The following is a 23,088-nucleotide window of genomic DNA, read 5'->3' as shown; positions in this document are numbered from 1 at the left end:
CCACCCTTCAATTACCCCTCCTACCCCTCCCTATCGCCTCCATTTACCCCCCTTACCCCTTGCTGTCACCTCCATTCACCCCCCACTATCGCCTCCATTCACCCCCCCCCCGCAATAGCTTCAATTCATGCACCACAACCCATCTTTCTTCCATTCACCCCCCTCCCACAACCCCTTTTGCTTCCATTCAACCCCCCCCACAACCCCTCTTTATTCCATTCACCCCCATAACCCCTTTTGCTTCCATTTACCCCCCACAACCCCTCTTGCTTCCATTCACCCCCCCCCCCAACAAAGCCTCTTGCTTCCATTCACCTCCCCCCACAACCTCTCTTGCTTCCATTCACCTCCCCCCCCCAACAACCCCTCTTGCTTCCATTCATCCCCCCAACAACCACTCTTGCTTCCATTCACCTCCCCCCACAACCTCTCTTGCTTCCATTCACCTCCCCCCACAACCTCTCTTGCTTCCATTCACCTCCCCCCCACAACCTCTCTTGCTTCCATTCACCTCCCCCCCACAACCTCTCTTGCTTCCATTCACCTCCCCCCCACAACCTCTCTTGCTTCCATTCACCCCCCCCCCCACAACCGCTCTTGCTTCCATTCACCTCCCCCCCACAACCCCTCTTGCTTCCATTCACCTCCCCCCACAACCCCTCTTGCTTCCATTCACCTCCCCCCACAACCCCTCTTGCTTCCATTCATCCCCCCCACAACCCCTCTTGCTTCCATTCATCCCCCCCACAACCCCTCTTGCTTCCATTCACCTCCACCCCCTCACAGCCCCTCTTGCTTCCATCACCCTGACATGCTTTAATTCATCCCCGCTGCGCTATTTTCACTATTAACCCCCGCTGTGTTATTGTCTCTGGTGCCTTTACCTGTGAGGTGCAAGTCTGCACGCATTACTGCAGTGGGGGCTGACGGGAAGCGTCCAGTGTCGTTGCTGCAGTGACGTGGACGCTTCCCACCCGGCGTCTATACGCCGGCCTCTCTCTGGCAGAGGCGTTCAGTGCATGATGCTGACGCTTCAGCCAAGGAGGGAATTGTAATAATTTTTTTTTTTTTTTAAAGCAATTATTCCCACCGGAGCCCGCGGCACCCCTGGCAGTGCCTCACAGTAGCCCAGGGTTGGCAATCACTGCTCTAGTCACTTACAGAGCTCAAGTCATTATTATGCTATTCCTTCATGTCTTATCCTCCTGTCACCTCTAGAGCTGCACCATTCTTCTATGTTATACTGCAGTCACCTCCAGAGCTGCATCGGCTGTCTGGGGGCGATAGGAGTGTATTTGCTTCAATATGTCTGCCCCAGGTGTCACACGCTGGGGTGTGCCATCTCACAATTAACGGCTTTGTAACTTAGGGGCTGTAAGTGTAAGCCGTACTCTACTGTACAGGGACACCACACCGACGTACACTCACAACCTGTACTCACTGCTGTGCTGCATATATTTACAGCCTATATTTCCTGTGGGCTGCCTACACTTACAGCTTATACTCCCTGCTGTGCTGCCTACACTTAGAGCTTGTACTGACTGCTGTGCTGCCCAGTGGCGTTGCGACCCGGGTGCGGGGGGTGCGGCCCGCACCGGGTGACACCAATCTAATGGGGTGACACCAAGACGCTCCGTAGCCCCCCCCCCATCTGTGCCCGACCGGCCTCCCATCCGTCAGCACTGCCCCCCCCCCGCGCTGTGTGTGCGGTGCGCCCGTCCGTCAGCAACCCCCCTCTTTCTCCTGCACTGTGCGCCCGTCCATCATCACCCCCCCCCTCACCTTCACCAGCATTGTGCCCGGCCTCCACTCCCACGTCTGCGCCGGCCTGACGTCACACCGCATGGCCGCGCAGGAGGACGTCAGGTACGTCACTCGCACGGCGCCCGGTGAGAAGGAGCGCTGCGCTGGATGGGTGAGTGTGTGTGTCTGTCTCTATCTATGTTTGTGTATGTGACTGTGTGTGTGTATGAGACTCTGTGTGTGTGTGTGACTGTGTGACTCTGTGTGTGTGTGTGTGACTGTGTATCTCTCTGACTGTGTGTGTTTGTGTGTGTCTCTCTCTCTGTGTTGTATGTGTTTTTGTGTGTGTGTGTGTGTGTGGGGGGGGGGGGGGGGGGTATAACCAGCAATCTATTGTGGGGAGACTTTGACCCATTGTGGGGAACCTGCAAGGGAACCTGCGGCCTAATGTGAGGAAACTACTACCAAATGTGCGGAGTCTATGCTACCTAATGTGGGGAGTCTATGCTACCTAATGTGGGGAATCTATGCTACCAAATGTGGGAAGTCTATGCTACCTTATGTTGGGAGTCTGTGCTACCTTATGTGGGGAATCTGTGCTACCTTATGTGGGGAAATTGCTACCTAATGTGGGGAATCTGTGCTACCTAATGTGGGGTAACTGGTACCTACCTAATGTGGGGGAACTGGTACCAAATGTGGGGAATCTATGCTGCCTAATGTGGGGAATAGATGCTACCTAATGTGGGGAAACTGCGACCTACCTAATGCGGGGGAACTGCTGCCTACCTAATTCTCCCCCCTGGCAGTAGCACCCTCATCATCCACCAGCAACACCCCCCCCCCCCCCCAGCAGCACCTCCATCAGCAGATCCTGATGGTGGATGATGGCGGTGCTCCTGCCAGGAGGATGATCCTGCGGATGGATGATGGGGTTGATACTGCCAGGGGGGATGGCCAGTAGCACCCTCATCATCCTCCAGCAACACCCCCCGAGTAGTAGCACCCCCATCATCCACTAGCAACACCACCAATACCCCCCTCCCGTGGTAATAGCATCAGCTAACGGATGTTGAGGGGTGTTACTGCGGTTGTGGTATTATATTCAGAGGGTGCACTGTATGGCAACGTTATATTCAGAGGGCGCCGTTTGTGGTAGTATTATATTCAGAGGGCGCAGTTTGTGGTAGTATTATATTCAGAGGGCGCAGTTTGTGGTAGTATTATTAGAGATGAGCGAACTTACAGTAAATTCGATTCGTCACAAACTTCTCGGCTCGGCAGTTGATGACTTATTCTGCGTAAATTAGTTCAGCCTTCAGGTGCTCCGGTGGGCTGGAAAAGGTGGATACAATCCTAGGAAAGAGTCTCCTAGGACAATATCCACCTTTTCCAGCCCACGGGAGCACCTGAAAGCTGAACTAATTTATGCAGGAAAAGTTATCAACTGCCGAGCAGAGAAGTTTGTGACGAGTTGAATTTACTGTAGTTTGCTCATCTCTAAGTATTATATTCAGAGGGCGCAGTGGGTGGTAGTATTATATTCAGAGGGTACAGTATGTGGCGGTATTATATTCAGGGGTACAGTATGTGGCAGATTTATATTCAGGAGTACAGTATGTGGCAGATTTATATTCAGGGGTACAGTATGTGGCAGATTTATATTCAGAGGGTACAGTATGTGGCAGATTTATATTCAGAGGGTACAGTATGTGGCAGATTTATATTCAGAGGGTACAGCATGTGGCAGATTTATATTCAGAGGGCGCAGTTTGTGGTAGTATTATATTCAGAGGGTACAGTATGTGGTAGTATTATATTCAGTGGGTACAGTATGTGGCGGTATTATATTCAGGGGTACAGTATGTGGCAGATTTATATTCAGGGGTACAGTATGTGGCAGATTTATATTCAGAGGGTACAGTGTGTGGTAGTATTATATTCAGTGGGTATGGTGTATGGAAGGTTTATAATCAAAGAGTATAGTGTATAGTAGTATTATATTTAGAGGATACAGTGTCTGGCAGGTTTATAATAATAATTGTTTTCATATAGAGGATGAGAATGCGCTGACATAGTGAGGAGACATCTGGGCGTCACATTCTGCAGAGAGAAGTTTTAGCTGGATCAAGTCCTGGCGGTATGTACCATCTGAATTAGATAAGGGAAGACTATAGAGAAGACGTCACCTGTAGTCACTGATATCATTGTACATTCTCCTCACTATAGAGAAGACATCACCTGTAGTCACTGATATCATTGTGTATTCTCCTCACTATAGAGAAGACATCACCTGTAGTCACTGATATCATTATGTATTCTCCTCACTATAGAGAAGACGTGACCTGTAATTACTGATATCATTGTGTATTCTCCTCACTATAGAGAAGACGTCACCTGTAGTCACTGATATAATTGTGTATTCTCCTCACTATAGAGAAGACGTCACCTGTAGTCACTGATATCATTGTGTATTCTCCTCACTATAGAGAAGACGTCACCTGTAATCACTGATATCATTGTACATTCTCCTCACTATAGAGAAGACGTCACCTGTAGTCACTGACATTGTGTATTCTCCTCACTATAGAGAAGACGTCACCTGTAATCACTGATATCATTGTGTATTCTCCTCACTATAGAGAAGACGTCCCCTGTATTCACTGATGTCATTGTGTATTCTCCTCACTATAGAGAAGACGTCACCTGTAGTCACTGATACCATTGTACATTCTCCTCTCTACATCAGAGCTGTAGTCACTTGTCAGTTCTACAGTTAGGTCAGTGAAACTACAACTCCCAGCATAACCTCACCACTGCTCAAAGGGGTACTCTACTGGAAAACATTTTTTTTTAATCAACTGGTGCTACAAAGTTAAACAGATTTGTTAAATTACTTCTATTTAAAAATCTTAATCCTTCCAGTACTTATTAGCTGCTGTATAAGCGATTCACAGGAAGTTATTTTCCTTTTTAATTTATTTTCTGTCTGACCACAGTGCTCTGTGCTGACACCTCTGTCCATGTTAAGAACTGTCCATAGTAGGAGCAAATCCCCATAGCAAACCTATCCTGCTCTGGACAGTTCCTGACATGGACAGAGGTGTCAGCAAATAGCACTGTGGTCAGACTGGAAAGAACTACACAACTTCCTGTGGAGCATACACCAGCTTATAAGTACTGTAAGTATTAAGATTTTAAATAGAAGTAATTTAAAAATCTGTTTAACTTTCTGGCACCAGTTGATGTAAAATTAAATGTTTTCCAGTGGAGTACCCCTTTAAGTAATTCTGGGAGCTGTATATTTCAATGGTGAAAACTTCTTTAACACTTTCCCATTCTGTGGCAACTGGTATATCTGATTATTATACTGGAATTTCTCACAATGCGCTACAACAGTGGTGTCTGTCACAACAGGCTAAAAACTTACTGAGGGGGGGGGGTAGGTATGGGGGTGACACCATTTTCTACCGCACCGGGTGACACCAACCCTAGCAACGCCACTGGTGCTGCCTACACTTACTGGGGGCAGGGAGTCAGAGCAGTCAAGTTTCAGATGCTAAAAGAAGCCAACCCCTCTAGTGCCTGACACCTGGCTGTGGTGACTCCACTTCCCCCATTAGTGTCCATCAGTGAGGCAGGCAGCACCAGCATTGCAACTACCTTCTGACCGTCAAATACCGAAGCAATAATTCTATGCCAATAGGAGTGTTGGTGGCCACATTCCTGTCACTGTGAGATCTCAGCATGTACAGGCTGCCTAAGAGTGACAGGAGTGTGATGAAAGGAACCTAACTCCTATTTCCTTCAGCAGACTGTACAGGAGGAGAAATCTATTATATTGTACATGGATGGGGTGTCTATAAAGGGTGGGAAAAGCGGGGGCCCCATAATATTCTATTGCCCAGGCGCCCCATGAAGTGTCAGTCGACCCCTGCTATGCATAGCACTGTTCAATATCTGCAATCTATTGATTGCTATAAATAGTCCCATATGGAGACATGAAAAGTTTAACTCCTTCAGGAAGAAGGGCATACCTGTACGCCATACGCCCGGTCCCAGTGTTTAAAACAGGGTCACACCGTGACCCTACATCACATCGGGTCGGTCCTGGCTGCTAACGATAGCCGTGCCACGTGCTATTATGCTATTAACCCTTTAGACGCGGCGTCTATAAATGAAAGTAAATGCTTCCCGGCAGCTCAGTCGGGCTGATCAGGACATTGCGATAATATTGCGATGTCCCAATCAGCTAGGATGTGAGCGGAGATTGCCTTACCTTGCTCCGTCGCGTCCGATCGGCGTTTGATCGCTCCAAGCCTGAGCTACAGGCTTGAGCAATCGAGCTCCTATCTCGCTGATCCATGCACAGCTATGGCTTTGCAGGGATCAGGGTAAAAGATCAGTGTGTGCAGTGTTCTAGCCCCCTATGGGAGCTATAACACTGCAAAAAAAAAAAGTGAAAAAAAAAAAAGTTAAAGGTCATTAAACCCCTTTCCTAATAAAAGTTTAAATCACCCCCCTTTTCCCATAAAAAAAACTGTGTAAATAAAAATAAACATATGTGGTATCGCCACATGCGGAAATGTCCGAACTATAAAAGTATATCATTAATTAACCCGCACAGCCAATGGCGTACGCGCAAAAAAATTCCAAAGTCCAACATAGCGTATTTTTGGTCACTTTTTATATCATGAAAAAAACTATCAAAAAGTCCGATCAATACAAAAATGGTACCGATACAAACTTCAGAACACGGCGCAAAAAATGAGCCCTCATACCGGCCCATATGCGGAAAAAAAGTTATAGGGGTTAGAAGATGAGAATTTTTTACATATAAATTTTCCTGCATGTAATTATGATTTTTTTCCGAAGTACTACAAAATCCAACCTATATAAGTAGGGTATCATTTTAACCGCATGGACCTAAAAAATAAAGATAAGGTGTAATTTTTACCGAAAAATTCACTGCGTAGAAACGGAAGCCCCCAAAAATTACAAAATGAAAATTTTTCTTCAATTTTGTCACACAATGAATTTTTTTTCCGTTTCGCCGTGGATTTTTTGGTAAAATGACTAATGTCACTGCAAAGTAGAATAGGTGGCGCAAAAAAAAAGCCATCATATGGAATTTTGTGTCCAAAATTGAAAGAGTTATGATTTTTAGAAGGTGATGAAGAAAAAATGAAAATGGAAAAACGGAAAAACCCTGCATCCTTAAGGGGTTAATCTTTCCAATACTTAGCTGCTCTATGCAGAGGAAGATCTTTTCTTTTCGAATTTCTTCTCTATCTGACCAGAGTTCTCTCTGCTGACACCTCATTTAGGAACTGTCCAGAACAGGATAGGTTTGCTATGGGGATTTGCTCTGGATAGTTCCTGACACGGACAGAGGTGTCAGCAGAGAGCACTGTGGTCAGACAGAAAAGAAAGTCAAAAAGAAAAGAACTTCCTTTGAAACATACAGCAGCTGATAAGTACTGGAAGGATTAAGATTTTTAAATAGAAGTAATTTACAAATATGTTTAACTTTCTGGCACCAGTAGATTAAAAAAAAAAAAAAAAAAAAAAAAAAGTTTTCCACTGGAGTACCCCTTCATGACCCAGCCTGTTTTTTCAGATCTGACATTTGTCTCTTTAAGTGGTAATAACTTTGAACTGCTTTTACCTGGCAAAGTGATTCAGAGATTGTTTTTTCAAGACATATTGTACTTTATATTAGCGGTAAAGTTTTGTTGATACATGAAGCGATTTTTGTGAAAAACTCTAAAAAATTTCCAATTTTTCACAATATTTTAATTTCTCTATGTTTGAAACTCTCTACTTGTAAGAGACATAGTCATGCCAAATAAATTTAATTATTAATTCACATCCACAACATGTCTACTTTATGTTGGCATCATTTGTTAAACATTCTTTTACTTTTTTACTACATTAGAAGGCTTATATTATTATGAGCATCTTTCTGATTTTCTACAAAAGTTTAAATTTTTTTTGGGGGGGGGAACAATAAAATTTTGAATATATATGTGTGTGTGTATATATATATATATATATATATATATATATATATATATATATACACACACACACACACACACACACACACACACACAGTGGGGATCAAAAGTTTGGGCACCCCAGGTAAAAATTTGTATTAATGTGCATAAAGAAGCCAAGGAAAGATGGAAAATCTCCAAAAGGCATCAAATTACAGATTAGACATTCTTATAATATGTCAACAAAAGTTTGATTTTATTTCCATCATTTACACTTTCAAAATAACAGAAAACAAAAAAAAAATGGCATCTGCAAAAGTTTGGGCACCCTGCAGAATTTATAGCATGCACTACCCCCTTTTCAAATCTGAGACCTGCCAGTGTCATGGATTGTTCTCAATCATCATCTAGGAAGACCAGGTGATGTCAATCTCAAAGGTTTTAAATGCCCAAACTCATCTGACCTTGCCCCAACAATCAGCACCATGGGTTCTTTTAAGCAGTTGTCTAGAAATCTGAAACTGAAAAGAGTTGACGCTCACAAAGCTAGAGAAGGCTATAAGAAGATAGAAAAACTTTTCAGATGTCAATATCCTCTGTTCGGAATGTAATTAAGAAATGGCAGTCATTAGGAACAGTGGAAGTTAAAGCAAGATCTGGAAGACCAAGAAAAATATCAGACAGAACAGCTTGCAGGATTGTGAGAAAAATAATTCAAAACCCCAGTTTGACTGCACAATCCCTCCAGAAAGATCTGGCATACACTGGAGTTGTGGTACACTATTTCACTATAAAGAGATACTTATACAAATATGGTCTTCATGGAAGAGTCATCAGAAGAAAACCTCTTCTACGTCCTCACCACAAAAATCAGCGTTTGAACTTTGCAAATGAACGTTCTGTGGCCGGAATGAGCAAAGGTACGTTTGGAGAAGAAGGGGAACAGAATTTAATGAAAAGAACCACTGTCCAACTGTTAAGCATGGGGGTGGATCAATCATGCTTTGGGGTTGTATTGAAGCCAGTGGCACAGGGAACATCTCATGAGTAGAAGGAAAAATGGATTCAATAAAATTTCAGCAAATTTTGGATGCTAACTTGATGCGATCTGTGAAAAAGCTGAAGTTAAAGAGAGGATGGCTTCTACAAATGGATAATGATCCTAAACACACCTCGAAAAAGGATTATATCAAGAGGCGTAAACTAAAAGTTTTGCCATGGCATTCACAATCTCCTGACCTCAACATAATTGAAAATCTATGGATAGACCTTAAAAGAGCAGTGCGTGACAGACAGCCCAGAAATCTCAAAGAACTGGAAGACTTATGTAAGGAAGAATGGGCAAAGATACCTCAAACAAGAATTGAAAGACTCTTGGCTGGCTATAAAAAGCGTTTACAAGCTGCGATACTTGCCAAAGGGGGCAGTACAAGATATTAACTCTGCAGGGTGCCCTAACTTTGGCAGACACCATTTTTTTGTTTTCTGTTATTTTGAAAGTGTAAATGATGGAAATAAAATCTAACTTTTGTTGACATATTATAAGAATGTATAATCTGTAATTTAATGCCTTTTGGAGATTTTTCCATCTTTCCTTGGCTTCTTTATGCACATCAATACAAATTTTTACCTGGGATGCCTAAACTTTTGATCCCCACTGTGTATGTGTGTATGTATATATATATATATATATATATATATATGTATATATATATATATATATATATATATATATATATATATATATATATATATATATATATATATATACACACACACACACACACACACACACGTATATATGTATATATACGTGTATATCTCTATATGTGTGTATTTATATATATATATTTATGTGTATATATATTTATTTATTTTACTTTTGTACAACAGCGCCCCCTACTGTCTAGTGCCCAAAACATGCAGTAACAGGTTTAGGACACTAGGGGGAGCTGTTGTACAACAAAACAACTCCTTTACAAAAAAAAAAAAAAGTGAAGTGAAACTAAAGCATGCTGGCGGGCACATGATCGGCAGCTCGAGACGGATAAAGGACACCAGGGGAAGGGGGTACAGGTAAGGGACACTGGGGTCTTCTAGCAGAGCAGTGTGTGTCCCGATCCCCGTGACCGGGAGACACACACTGCGCTGCTCAGGATTTTTCTGTGCGAAACGCTGTCATCAGCTAGTCAGATTTGACTAGCTGATAGGAGCGATCACTGTGAGGGGGGGGGGGGTGGACGAAACCCCCCCTAGGTCCCGAGGCAGGATGGCAGATGGCAGGCTATCTATCACCATCTTACCAGGCACGGTGGGATGTCGCGAATAGCGGCCAATATCTGCATGAAGTACATGTACGTCATAGGTCGGGAAAACCTTCCTGGTCATGACGTACATGTATGTCATGGGTCCGGAATGGGTTAAAGGGGTACTCTGTTGGAAAACATTTTTTTTTTTTAAATCAACTGGTGTCAGAAAGTTAAACAGATTTGTAAATTACTTCTATTAAAAAATCTTTACCCTTCCAGTACTTTTAGGTGACTGTATCCTACAGAGGAATTTTTTTTCCTTTTTTGTCTTGTCCACAGTGCTCTCTGCTGACACCTGATGCCCGTATCAGGAACTATCCAGAGCAGGAAAAAATCCCCATAGCAAACCTATGCTGCTCTGGACAGTTCCTGACATGAACAGAGGTGTCAGCAGAGAGCACTGTAGACAAGACAAAAAATAAATTTAAAAGGAATAGAATTTCCTCTGTAGCATACAGCTGCTAAAAAGTACTGGAAGGGTAAAGATTTTTTTATTACAAGTAATTTACAAATCTGTTCAACTTTCTGGCATCAGTTCATTTAAAAAAATAAAATAAAGTTTTCCACCGGAGTACCCCTTTAACCTGTTAAGGACGTGTTTAACCCCTTAAGGACCCGGGGTTTTTCCATTTTCGTTTTTTCCTCCTTACCTTTAAAAAATCATAACTCTTTCAATCTTTCACCTAAAAATCCATATGATGGCTTATTTTTTGCGCCACCAATTCTTCTTTGTAATGACGTCAGTCATTTTACCAAAAAATCTACGGCGAAACGGAAAAAAAATCAATGCGAGACAAAATTGAAAAAGAACGCCATTTTGTAACTTTTGGGGGCTTCCGTTTCTGCACAGTACATTTTTCGGTAAAAATGGCAGATTCTTTTTATTCTGTAGGTCCATACGATTAAAATGATACCCTACTTATGTAGGTTTGATTTTGTCATACTAAAAAATCTAAACTACGTGCAGGAAAATTTATACGTTTAAAATTGTCATCTTCTGACCCCTATAACTTTTTTATTTTCCGCGTATGGGGCTGTATGAGGGCTCATTTTTGCACCATGATCTGAAGTTTTTAGCGGTACCATTTTTGCATTGATAGGACTTATTGATCGCTTTTTATTCATTTTTTCATGAATAAAAAGCAGTGTTATAGCTCCCATAGTATCGCCGCATGCGGAAATGTCCGAACTATAAAAATATATCATTAATTAAATCGCACGGTCAATGGCGTACGCGCAAAAAAAAATCCAAAGTCCAAAATAGCATATTTTTGATCACTTTTTATATCATGAAAAAATGAATAAAAAGCGATCAGAAAGTCTGATCAATACAAAAATGGTACCGATAAAAACTTAGGAACACGACGCAAAAATTGAGTCCTGATACTGGCCCGTACGCAGAAAAATAAAAAAGTTATAGGGGTTAGAAGATGAGAATTTTTAACATATAAATTTTCCTGCATGTAGTTATGAATTTTTCCTGAAGTACGACAATAGCCAACCTATATAAGTAGGGTATCTTTTTAATAATCAAACCATGAAGCTTTATTGTTGCACGAAGTCAAAGTTCAAACATATCAGTTCAGCATAACCAGTAACAGAGGCCACAACAGCCTTAACTCAAAATAATAATAATAATAATAATAATAATAATAATAATAATAAAGAAAAACAACAAAAAAAGGAAAAAAAGAAAAAAAAGGAAAAAGGTAAAGGAGAAACAAAAATAAATCCATAGGTACTTCTACAGCATAAGGTAGATAATAGTGACATAGGGTAACATTGAACTGCTCAAGTAAAACATTCCTGCATATTTAAATGAACATACATATACACGGCCAGACTCCTATAGCATAAGGCCATCTCCCCCCCTACGCCCTTCCACTCCTCCCCCTCAGATCAGTAAGTGGCGAGACAGTGACGGACTGGACAGTGGTCAGAATCGAGCCAGGGTTTCCACAACAATTCAAATGCCTCCACCCCGTTCTCCCTGATAGCCATCAATTTCTCATTAAGCATTAACACATTAATTCGATCAACCACTCTAGAAAAATCCAGGCTAGATTGCTTCCATTAAGAGGCTATATAAATCCTAGTCGCCATCATGATAAATTGGGTAAAGCGGAAAGTACAAAATTGCATTCTAGGAGGCTTATGTCCCAACAGACAGAACTCTGGAGTTCGAGGCACAGTACCCGGGATCAGAGATACAATAAGATCCAACACTCTCGTCCAGAGGCCCACCACCGTGGGGCATCCCCACCACACATGAAACATTGTACCCCTCTGGTTACAGCCTCTAAAACACAGTGGTGAGCACTCCGGAAAGACAGCGTGGAGTCTCGTGGGGACCATGTAAGTACGGTGTAGGACCTTCAAAGCCGTCTCTGCAATGGAAACCTGCCAGCTGCCTTTACTAAGTGTAGTGCAACAGTCCGACCATTGGTTTGATGTCAAAGTTATATGCAGATCCCCCTCCCACTCCTCCATAAATTTTAATTTCCCCTCAGAAGGTGGGCTGTTGAGGTGAGCATATAGTAATGAGAGGAGTCCAGATGCTGTAGATCTATATAGAAGGAATGCCTCAAGAAAGGTGGGGCAAGTATAAGGGACCCTGTCTGTCAGTGTATGAAGAAAGGAGAGTATTTGAAGAGCCCTGAACGTCTCCCGATCAGGTAAACCTTTAGAGGACTGAAGGGAGGGGATGGTGTGTAAACTACGGCCATCACGAAGGTCATGCAATCTCACCAGTTTGTTATCAATCCACCATTGAAAAGAGGAGCGATGTAGGCCAGGAAGGAAAGAGGGGTTAGAGAGGAAGGGGAGCAGAGGGGAAGAAGGAGATTGTAAAGAGAATTTAAAGCGAACCCGACGCCAGAGAGAGAGAGTACAGCGCAACTAATGCAGAACTCGGAACCTTAGTCCCTATAGGGCCAGTCGTCCACATCAAAGCCATATAAGAATAGGGTGTCAGAAGCCGATCCTCCAACCTCGTCCACCTAGGAGCCCCTCCTTCTGCAGCCACCTGTGTCAATTGAGCTATGCGTGCCGAATAATAGTTAGGATATCTTTTTAACTGTATGGTCCTACAGAATAAATATAAGGTGTTATTTTTACCGAAAAATGCACTGCATAGAAACGGAAGCCCCCAAAAGTTACAAAATTAAATTTTTTCTTAAATTTTCTAGCACAATTAATTTTTTTTTCTGTTTCTCCGTGGATTTTTGGGTAAAATGACTAATGTCACTGCAAAGTATTGGTGGTACAAAAATAAGCCATCATAAGGAATTTTATGTGCAAAATTGAAAGAGTTATGATTTTTAGAAGGTGATGAGGAAAAAATTAAGATGCAAAAACTGAAAAACCCTGCGTCCTTAAGGGGTTAACCTCTGTTATCTTTCCTTCTAAGGCTATCATTTATAATTTTTTAAAAGCAAAATAAAACAAAACCTATATAAATTAAATCGTATAAATATAACGTCATTTTTACCAGAAAGTGCACTGTGTAGAAACAGAAGTCCACAAACATTGCAAATTCTTTTTTTCAGCTTTGTCCTACAATTATTATTGTTTTTTGTGTTTACCGTAGATATGGTGGTAAAATAAGTGTTGTCATTATAAAGTACAATTCGTGGCCCACAAAACAAGTCCTCATATGGGTTTAAAGGTGGAAAGTCGAAAGCGTTATGGCTATTAGAGGGCAAGGAGGAAAAAACTAAAGTGCAAAAATAAAATAAAAAATCCTTTAAGGGGTTAAATGATCTTTTCTAAGTTATGCAGAGCAGACATCGAACCTTATTTGGCTATTTAGGGTTGTCAGCAGTTTTACTACCACAAAATTGCTTTACAAACATTTTTTGAATAATTATGAGTAAATTTTTTGAATAATTATGAGTAATGCCCTTTTTTCACTTGAGCCCCTGCCCCCCAAAATGTCTGTGCTGGTCTCTGCTCTGAAACGGAAAGTGAACTCCACCCCCCACCTTAAGGCATAGAAGAATGTTCGTTATTGCTCCTACTGACCTTACCCTAACCCCTCTAATCAGATCAGCCATTATAAGTGCCGCACTGCCGCAGATGCCGTGATCTGTATTGATCATGGCATCTCAGGGGTTAATGGAAGACATCAGCGCAATTGCTGATGTCCGTCATTACCGCCGGGTCCGCAGCTGCTGACAGCCGCCGGAACCCCCCGGGAATGAACGGAGCGAATCTCCTGTGCTTGTGTCACAGCTGCGCCGTACATTTACAGCGCATGTCCTTAAAGGATTAATTAACCCCTTGATGAAGCAGCCAAATTTCTTTTTGCATTTACATTTTTTTCCTTCCAGCCTTCTGAAAGCCATAAAGGGGTACCCCGGTTAAAAACATATTTTTTAAATGAACTGGTGTCAGAAAATTAAACAGATTTGTAAATTACTTCTATTTAAAAATCCTAATCCTTCCAGTACTTATAAGCTGCTGTATGCTCTACAGGAAGTTATTTTCTTTTTGAATTTCTTTTCTGTCTGACACATCGCTGTCTGCCAACAACCCCTGTCCATGTCATGAACTGTCCAGAGTAGGAGCAAATCCCCATAGAAAATCTTTCCTGTTCTGGACACTTCCTGACATGGACAGAGGTGTCAGCAGAGAGCACTGTGGTCAGACTGAAAAGAAATTCAAAAAGGAAAGGACTTCCTCTGAGCATACAGCTGATAAGAGCTGGAGGGATTAAGATTTGTAAACATAAGTAATTTACAAATCTGTTAACCTTTCTGGCACCAGTTGATTAAAAAAAAAAAAATTCCACCAGAGTACCCCTTTAAGTATTGGCCCAGATTTATCAAACTGTGTGAGAGAAAAAGTGGAGTGATTTTCCCATAGCAACCAATCACTTTACCAGTTTCACTCTACCAGCTTGTTAGCTGAGCTGTGATTGGTTGCTGTGGAAAAATCCCTTCACTTTTTCTCTCACACAGTTTGATAAATCTGGGACATTGTGTACAAAAACAACTTGCTCTTCTACTGAACTAGACCAGGAAAAATATAAGAAAACAATTAAGACTGTAGTTTTTAATCTTTAGATTTTCAGGTAATTTTTATGTGTCTAAGACCTATATTTCTCTCAGAATTACCTTTCATTTACATGTAGTAAGAATTGTGTTCATAAACTTGAAGGGGGCGGGTCCCTTTTCTCCTCACTGTGATAACCACTTCCCCTCCCTCACTCTGTGTCACTTGTCTTGGGAGAGAGATCTGTAACCCTTTCCTTTCTGGTTTTATGCTACACACACACATACACAAAAGCTATGTGCCTACAGCTTTTTCAACCTGTTTCAAAACGACAACTCCCAGCATGCCGACAATTCATTTGGCTGTGCAGGCATGCTGGGAGTTGTAGTTTTGCAACAGCTTGATGCATATGATTGTTAAAGTGGTACTCCGGTGAAAACTTTTTTTTTTAATCAACTGGTGCCAGAAAGTTTAACAGATTTGTAAATTACTTCTATTAAAAAATCCTTCCAGTACTTCTTAGCTGCTGAATACTACAGAAGAAATTATTTTCTTTTTGGAACACAGTGCTCTCTGCTGACATCATGAGCACAGTGCTCTCTGTTGACATCTCTGTCCATTTTAGGAACTGTCCAGAGCAGCATATGTTTGCTATGGGGATTTTCTCCTACTCAGGACAGTTCTTAAAATGGACAGAGGTGTCAGAAGAGAGTACTGTGCTCGTGATTCAGCAGAGAGCTGGAGTCTGTAAGGAATTTTTACCTCTAGTATGAGGGTTTTTTGCCTTCCTCTGGATCAACTCAACTCAATAGGGACTTAATAGGGTTATATGTTGAACTTGATGGACTCTGGTGTTTTTTCAACCTTATGAACTATGTTACTATGTTCCAAAAAGAAAATAATTTCCTCTGTAGTATTCAGTAGCTAATAAGTACTGGAAGGATTAAGATTTTTTAATAGAAGTAATTTACAAATCTGTTCAACTTTCTGGCACCAGTTGATTTAAAAAAAAGTTTTCCACCGGAGTACCCCTTTAATACTCTGATATACAGCAATGTTCCTGCAATCTGTGTTCTTCCACCTCTTGCAAAACTACAACTCCCAGCAAAACTCCACTAGAGGCCAGTTTCTTGACTGTCTTTATAGTATGAAATACTAGAAATGTTCAAATGAAAGCAATTTCAAAACCTGTTGGTTTTGCATGCTTTACAACATATCAAAAGTTCTTATGTCTTACAGTGCCCATATAAATATCATAATAAAAGGTAGATTTTATTCTATTATAGACATAGGATACAGGAGGATTTTTTGGAACTCTTCTAGGAGTTCTTTGTTGTAATTGTTACAGTGTGTCATCCAAGTAGTAAGGTAATTTCAGAGGAGGAGGTTTGTTTCAGTGTGTCACCCCCAGTAGTAAGGTGGGGCATGTCAAAGGTTGGAGCCAATGGGCGGAGTCAATGGGGAAGCAAAATTAGCTTTTGCCTAGGGTAGCAAAAATCCTTGCACCAGCCCTACTTTCTACTCTTGTTCCTGGACTTGCGTTACCCGGCTCCTATCACTTTAGCTACTTTTTCTCACAACTTGGACTTTGACTTAACCTCGAATGCAGAACACCTGTAGGTAGTGTTGTTGCTCCCTTGCAGAACCTTGACTTTCTTTCAGACTCCACTCTACTCTGGTCCTCTCTTCTCTCACAACTCAAATGATTCCTTCCTGCCAAGACAGACCAACAAAACAAAGGGCAAGAGATCCCTATTGGCCACAGTAGTTCACATGACACCTCTGCAGTTCTCTCTTGAAGATACAACAGCCTTATTCATAATAATAATAATCATGCAAAGGGATGAGTAACATATATCAATAAACAATCAATACAATCTCACAAAACATCTTCCCTGGGGATGTGGGCCGGAACAGACACCTGAGGTAACATCTGTACCAGGACACCAAATGTCACCTAGGCAACTCTTGTTCAGTGGCTCACTTTAAATGCCAGTGGCAGTAAGGATGCATTTACATTCAGATTGTGCCTTCTGAAACACATATATTGCCAACCTGTCAAAATGGGATCCTAATGTATTTGTGCAAGGACAGGAAAAGACACCATTTACTTCAGGGGGCCTCCAGTGATGTGAATGGACCTATTTTTGCTCTATAGGTGCTTCGCATATAAGTAATTATAAAGTAATAATGGTGACCACTGGAACACCACTTAAAATAGTCCGTAATCAACAGCCGAAACCCACAGTTACCTCCAGTAGCTAAGTGCGAAAAGGACTGGTTCCTTTGGGGGAAGGTGGGGGTTGGTTGGGACACTATTCTATTCTGAAGCATGCAGTAAAAATTTGAATAAAATTAAATAAAACCCCTTGGTGACTGCTATAAAAACAAGGAATGGCAATTGATTGAGATTTTGCTTAAGACACTATGAGTCATTGTGTATGATGTATTTTTCTTCTATATCTTCATATGTGAAAATGAAATTAATTTGTCATACATACCTTATGTTATTTCTAATTTACTATAATTATGAGTGACAGCACAATTTAAGAAAAATTAATGACCTGTGCAAAGTAGTTGGTCCTTTAGTTGCTGGTCAATGTGACCTCTATGGTTGAAGGTTGGCAATACCTGGCAAGTTCTTAAAGGAAACAAAAACAAAAAATGGTTTTGTAAAGTAGACTGCTTACTTACACCATCCGTTCGAATGCTGGTTCTTTGGAATGCCCAAGAAAAAGTAGTGTTTGCATTTCTCTTCAAATGATGCATATATGACTGCTTATCCCTTGTGCCATTCCAACTTTCTATCAGTGTGTTTGTTTCCAAGTTCACAGTCTAATAAAAAAAAATAAAAAATAAAAAGGTGTTTGCAATAATGACATTAAACAGTAACTGTAGTTCAGGTGACCTTTCAGAATCATCAGAATTCAGCATTTATCAGTAGTATACCCCCCCCCCCCCTTCCCCATAAGTTCATTAATTTCAGAGCTCAGCTCCAGAGGACAGAGGACTGACACTATGATGTTTCCCATACAAACCACACAAAGAAAAGAGAAAGGCCTGCTCCAGAAAACTCAAATGTGTATTTACCAAAAGACATCTGGAGTAAGTGACCTCATTTGATAAATCTAGAACTTTCTCTCTTGTTGAGTGACAATTGTTTTTCTCTGTCCCCGATCTGTTCAATAAGAGTGATTTTGATCTGATCAAAGTTTCCCCTCATATTCCTTGTAATACCCCTACTGGTATGGACTTTGTCCTCACCCTTTATCCTGCTTCAGGAATGTAAAAGCTAAATTTTAGCTGCAGGCAAGGTACCAGGTCATTTCCAGTAAAAGTGGTTCCAGTTAGGTGGCAGCTGGCCAGGCAGGCTGGAACACCACAGTGCCAAGCAGCAGCAATACAGTCAGCAGGGGTGAGCTGATTTTGTAGGCAGAATTTAATGTATCAGAGCAGAGTTCATAGAGCAGCAGAACATAGACGTTCAGATTTAGCTAGGTGGTAGCAGACTTGGTGTAGTTGACAGTTTAGGTCAGGCATAAGAGGTCAGTGAGATACAAAAGAAACAAACAGAGTCAGGTAACAGGCTTGGATCAGGCACAGGACAGAAACAGACACACATTTATTTGTAGAAAAGTACTGTATTGCTTAGGTACCAGAGGACACGTGAAGCAGAGTTATATAGGTGGCGTCTGGCAGGGTTTGGCAAGGGAAGGGACTCAGGAGTATGCACTGGCTCTATAAGAGGCTCTAGAAGAGTATTCAACAGTGCAGGTCTGGTGGCCCAGTACAGGAGTTGCACTGCTGTACCCTTGCTTCCCTGTCAGGCAGACTCCATTCCGTGACCCCTGGGCCCCTTATACCTATATTCCATGTCTAATTTTAAACACCCATGTTATATTTTATAATATACATATTTTTCATCAACCTTTAAGTACTGTTGTCATGTGATTGTAACCAAGGAAGGTGTCAATGACCATGTGACCTACAAGGTCACCTATGGGACCCCTCCAGAGTCTCCCCCATATAAGCACTGGGTGTAGCTTCCTCTTTCTCTTTGAGTATTTGCTGAGCTACAGTGAGATTTAGTCTGGAGAGAGTGTTTGATGTCCTAAAGAGGCCTAAAGTCTACCAATCAGCCATGAATCCACAAGTCTACTGCCCCACAGGTAAAAGTAAAAACCTGGTAAGCTACAAACGGGGTGAAGTCTGTCATTGTCAGTCTCAGTCAAGTCAGTCCAAGTCAATTTGTCTCAAGTCAGCGTGTCCCTGCATCAAAATGTCCTAGTCCACTATAAGTCCCAGCAAGCCTTGTGGTATCTGAAGTCACTGGTCACCTTCTTGGGCCTAGCCAAGCTGTATAGACTGTTACATCTGTCTGACTCCGTAAAGCTGCCATTGTTTGCCCCCATGCCTAGCCCAGGATCCAGCAAGGATCCAGCAGTATACCTTTGGGTGGTGAAGAGGTTAAACCACACCCTGGCATCACGAACACAAGGGGTTAATGCCATCTGCCCCTTGGGTAATTCCATCTGCCCTCATCACACCCTCATCAAACAGTAAAAAAGGATGCCTAGAGCTTACAGCGAGCATGCACTTGCACGCACGGAACTGGGAATCAGCAATGCACATTGCAAACATTGCAAACTTCGACAACCGGCATTACATTTCTTTACAAGATGATGGGACACACAATGCTAGAGGAAGCGTATTTTACCATTAAACCTGTATGTGTTCATTCTCTTGGCTGAAATATTTTTTCAATGTACTGTATAAATGCACCCCACATCCACATTCCAAAAGGTAAATCATGAAAGATCTACCAATTTTAATGGGAAATTCCCTCTTGTCACGCCTTGCATGCGCTGACCATGAGCGCATTTCCCCCCCCTCTCCCCTGCTGCCGTCGGGGCTGGGATTCGTATCGCAGGACGCGCCCGCATGAGAGTCCCAGCCCGGGTTCCTATGTGTGAATACTACCTCTCCTCGCTTGACCATTACAGTACGAGTCTTCACTTTTGCCAGGTCTTCCTTCAGTGCTAATCAAGAGAAACGATTCAGCGTAGGCAAGTAGAAAATCCAGACTTTATTAACTCACGGTAAAAACGGTACAAGCAACCAGCAGATCAGATGCGTTTCAGGTGCATGCGCCCTTCGTCAGGGTGGTCATTCCTTTGCACAGGTGTCAGTTAAATACCAGACAGGTAGTGGGTGGAAAATTTCTCACCAATCACACTACACAACGACCTTTGACATCAGAGCAGGGGGAGAATACTGATACAATACATAGATAAAATGTAGGTAAAAGTACACAAATGCTAAAACAGTACACTTATACGCAATGTTACATTGGATGGCTTTGTTACAATGAACATAGTTGCAAAAATACAATAGATCCATGTTTACAAAACATGCAAAAGTAACATTTGTCATTGCAAACTGTGTTCATGAGCAATCGTGTGTGTGAATGCAGCGTTAATAATGGAACAGCAATTCTCTTCTAAGATTCAATCCTTTGGGTGCGCTAGTACCCAGGGTGAATTGCCAAAATGCTTCACGTTCCAATAATTTTCGCCGCACACAACCACCACGAGGCCCTATGTGAACACGCTCTATAGCATATATTTGAAAGCAGTTCGTGTTTCCACACAAAATGTAAAGACGCTGCCGATCGATTTCTGATGGCATTACTAGTTATGTCATTGAGATGCTCCAGCGCTCTAACCTTTAATTTCCTCTTGGTAGAACCTACATATTTAAGTTGGCACTGTGAGCACTCAATGACATACATTACATTATGGTGGTTACAATTGATGTAATCTTTTATATTGTAGTTTTTGATTTGCTCTGCATCAGAGAATTGTGTGCATAACTTAACATAGTTACATGTTCTACAAATCCTACTGCCACATTTAAAAAATCCTTTATTTATTAACCAGTTATGTCTGTTTGCTGTGTTAGACAGGACCAGACTTGAAGATAATATATCCCCTAAAGTTTTGGCTTTTTTAGGAATTATGTGACAGCCTTTGTACAGTATTTTAGCCACAGTTTCGTCCTGTAAGGAAATGAAGGTGTCTATTGATAATGCGCTTGACCTGTGTAAATTGAGGATAATAAGTAAGTGCAATGACAGGTTTCCTCTCAAAATCTTGGCCTTTTTGTTGTACCTGGTAAACAGGTGGAGAAATTAAGAGGGAGCGATCTTTTTTGGCTACAGTTTTTTTTTTTTTTAGCTCTAGATAGAATACATGCAGAGTAGCCTCTGTCTGTGAGTCTCCGTGAAGCCTCACCAATTTGAGACTCACAGACAGTGGGATCGCTACAGGTCCTCTTGATACGTGTGAATTCTCCTATAAGGATTGCCCTGATAGTATGTGGAGGATGATTGCTATCTGCTCTAAGAATCATATTTCCTGCAGTAGGTTTACGAAAAGTAGAGACAGAAATGATTTGGTCTGGCACTGAATTAAATTTAAGGTCAAGAAATGAAATATTATATGTATCTGACTGGTGAGTGAATTTTAGATTGAAAGGATTATTATCCTTCAGCGCTACAGCGTTTTTGGACTCCGATTCCGCAGGCGACTTTATTGATACCTCTTTGGTCCATAAGCATCATATTCCTGTTACCCGGCTAGCCAAGCCTTTGTTCATCTTTTCCGTTAACGGACAAAACCTGGACTGTAAGGTGACTCTCGTCATGCAAGTGGGAGTCTTGCATAAAGAAAAGATTGAATTCTATGTGCTGCCTCACTGTACTTAAGAGCTTCTTCTTGGCCTTCCTTGGCTCAGACGTCATTCTCCGCAACTAGATTGTAGAAGTGGAGAGATTTTACGCTGAGGACAGCTCTGTCAAAATCTTTGTCTCATGTCAGTCCAGCCTAGAGTTGTATCTTGTCCTCCTCCTTTGCCTGATCTGCCTCCACCTTACCAAGACTTCTCAGATGTATTCTGCAAGAAGCAGGCCGAGTCGCTGCCTCCACATCGTCCTTCCGATTTCCCCATTGATCTACTGTACTGCCTGGTATCACTCCTCCTCCTCCTAGAGGAGTTTACCCGGTTCCTAAGACCAAAGCCATGGCAGAGAATATCCAGGAAAACTTCCATTAGGGATTCATCCGTAAGTCCTTTTCTCCTGCCAGAGCAGGTTTCTTCTTTGTGGGGAAAAAGGATGGTTCTCTCCACCCATGTATTGACTACAGGGGACTTTAAAAAAATCACGGTATCACGGTCAAAAATCGTTATCCACTTCCTCTTATCTCCATGGAGCCAAGGTCTTCTCCAAGTTGGACTTAAGGGGTGCATATAACCTTATTCGTATTCGAAAGGGAGATGAATGGAAAACGGCCTTCAATACTCGTGATGCACATTACGAATATCTCGTGATGCCTTTTGGTCTTTGCAATGCTCCTGCCATTTTTCAAGAATTTGTTAATGATATATTCTGAGATCTTCTCTACACCTGTGTAGTCGTGTACCTAGATGACATATTGATCTTCTCTAGGAGCATCGTACTCATGTTCATCTGGTTCTACAATGCCTTCGGAAGAATCATCTCTATGCCAAACTGGAGAAATGTCTATTCCAGAAATCTAGTCTCCCATTTCTCGGCTACATCATTTCCCATCAAGGCCGGCAGATGGATCCAGAAAAGTTGTCTGCGGTATTGGCTTTCTGGGATTCGGAAACTATTAACGTCAATTTATACCACATTTCTCCTCCTTGGTTGCTTGTGGCTCTCACTAAAAAGGGCACTAATACTAAGACATGGCACCTCCCACACTTCCCTGCCAGATCTGTGTTGCCTAGTGCCTGAACGAAAGCGTTCCAGAGAGTTGCCTTGCCGTGTTTCTGACCCTTGTTCTGTGACCTGACCTTGTTCCTTGCCGCCTGCCTACTTACCTCCTGTTGAGTCCCTGACTACGCTTCTGTGCCGCCCGCCCTGACCTTCTGCTATCCTGACCACACGTTTCCGTATCCTACCTGTGCCTCGAATCTCCTCAGCCACCTGTGTGGTCGAGCCGTGCCAGGGGTAATGA

General features: G+C 42.1%; 1 protein-coding gene and 1 long non-coding RNA gene across 7 annotated transcripts in view; one reads left to right on the top strand and one right to left on the bottom strand.

Annotated features, from left to right (window-relative positions):
- Positions 1-23,088, bottom strand: part of ELAPOR1 (endosome-lysosome associated apoptosis and autophagy regulator 1) — a 438,781-nt gene that overhangs the window by 119,059 nt on the left and 296,634 nt on the right. For all 6 annotated transcript variants that reach the window (XM_056557720.1, XM_056557717.1, XM_056557718.1 and 3 more), the window contains one exon: positions 17,741-17,881. In XM_056557720.1, coding sequence (XP_056413695.1) covers positions 17,741-17,881 — 141 coding nt within the window. The remainder of the gene's footprint in view (positions 1-17,740; positions 17,882-23,088) is intronic.
- The window catches only part of LOC130356345 (uncharacterized), a 122,660-nt gene continuing 101,351 nt past the window's right edge, over positions 1,780-23,088 (top strand). Inside the window, exons 1-2 of the long non-coding RNA XR_008888856.1 lie at positions 1,780-1,915; positions 3,799-3,883. This is a non-coding gene — a long non-coding RNA (uncharacterized LOC130356345). The remainder of the gene's footprint in view (positions 1,916-3,798; positions 3,884-23,088) is intronic.

Source organism: Hyla sarda, chromosome 2, assembly GCF_029499605.1.
Source record: "Hyla sarda isolate aHylSar1 chromosome 2, aHylSar1.hap1, whole genome shotgun sequence".
Taxonomy (NCBI): domain Eukaryota; kingdom Metazoa; phylum Chordata; class Amphibia; order Anura; family Hylidae; genus Hyla; species Hyla sarda.
This window is presented reverse-complemented; position numbering and strand designations above follow the sequence as displayed.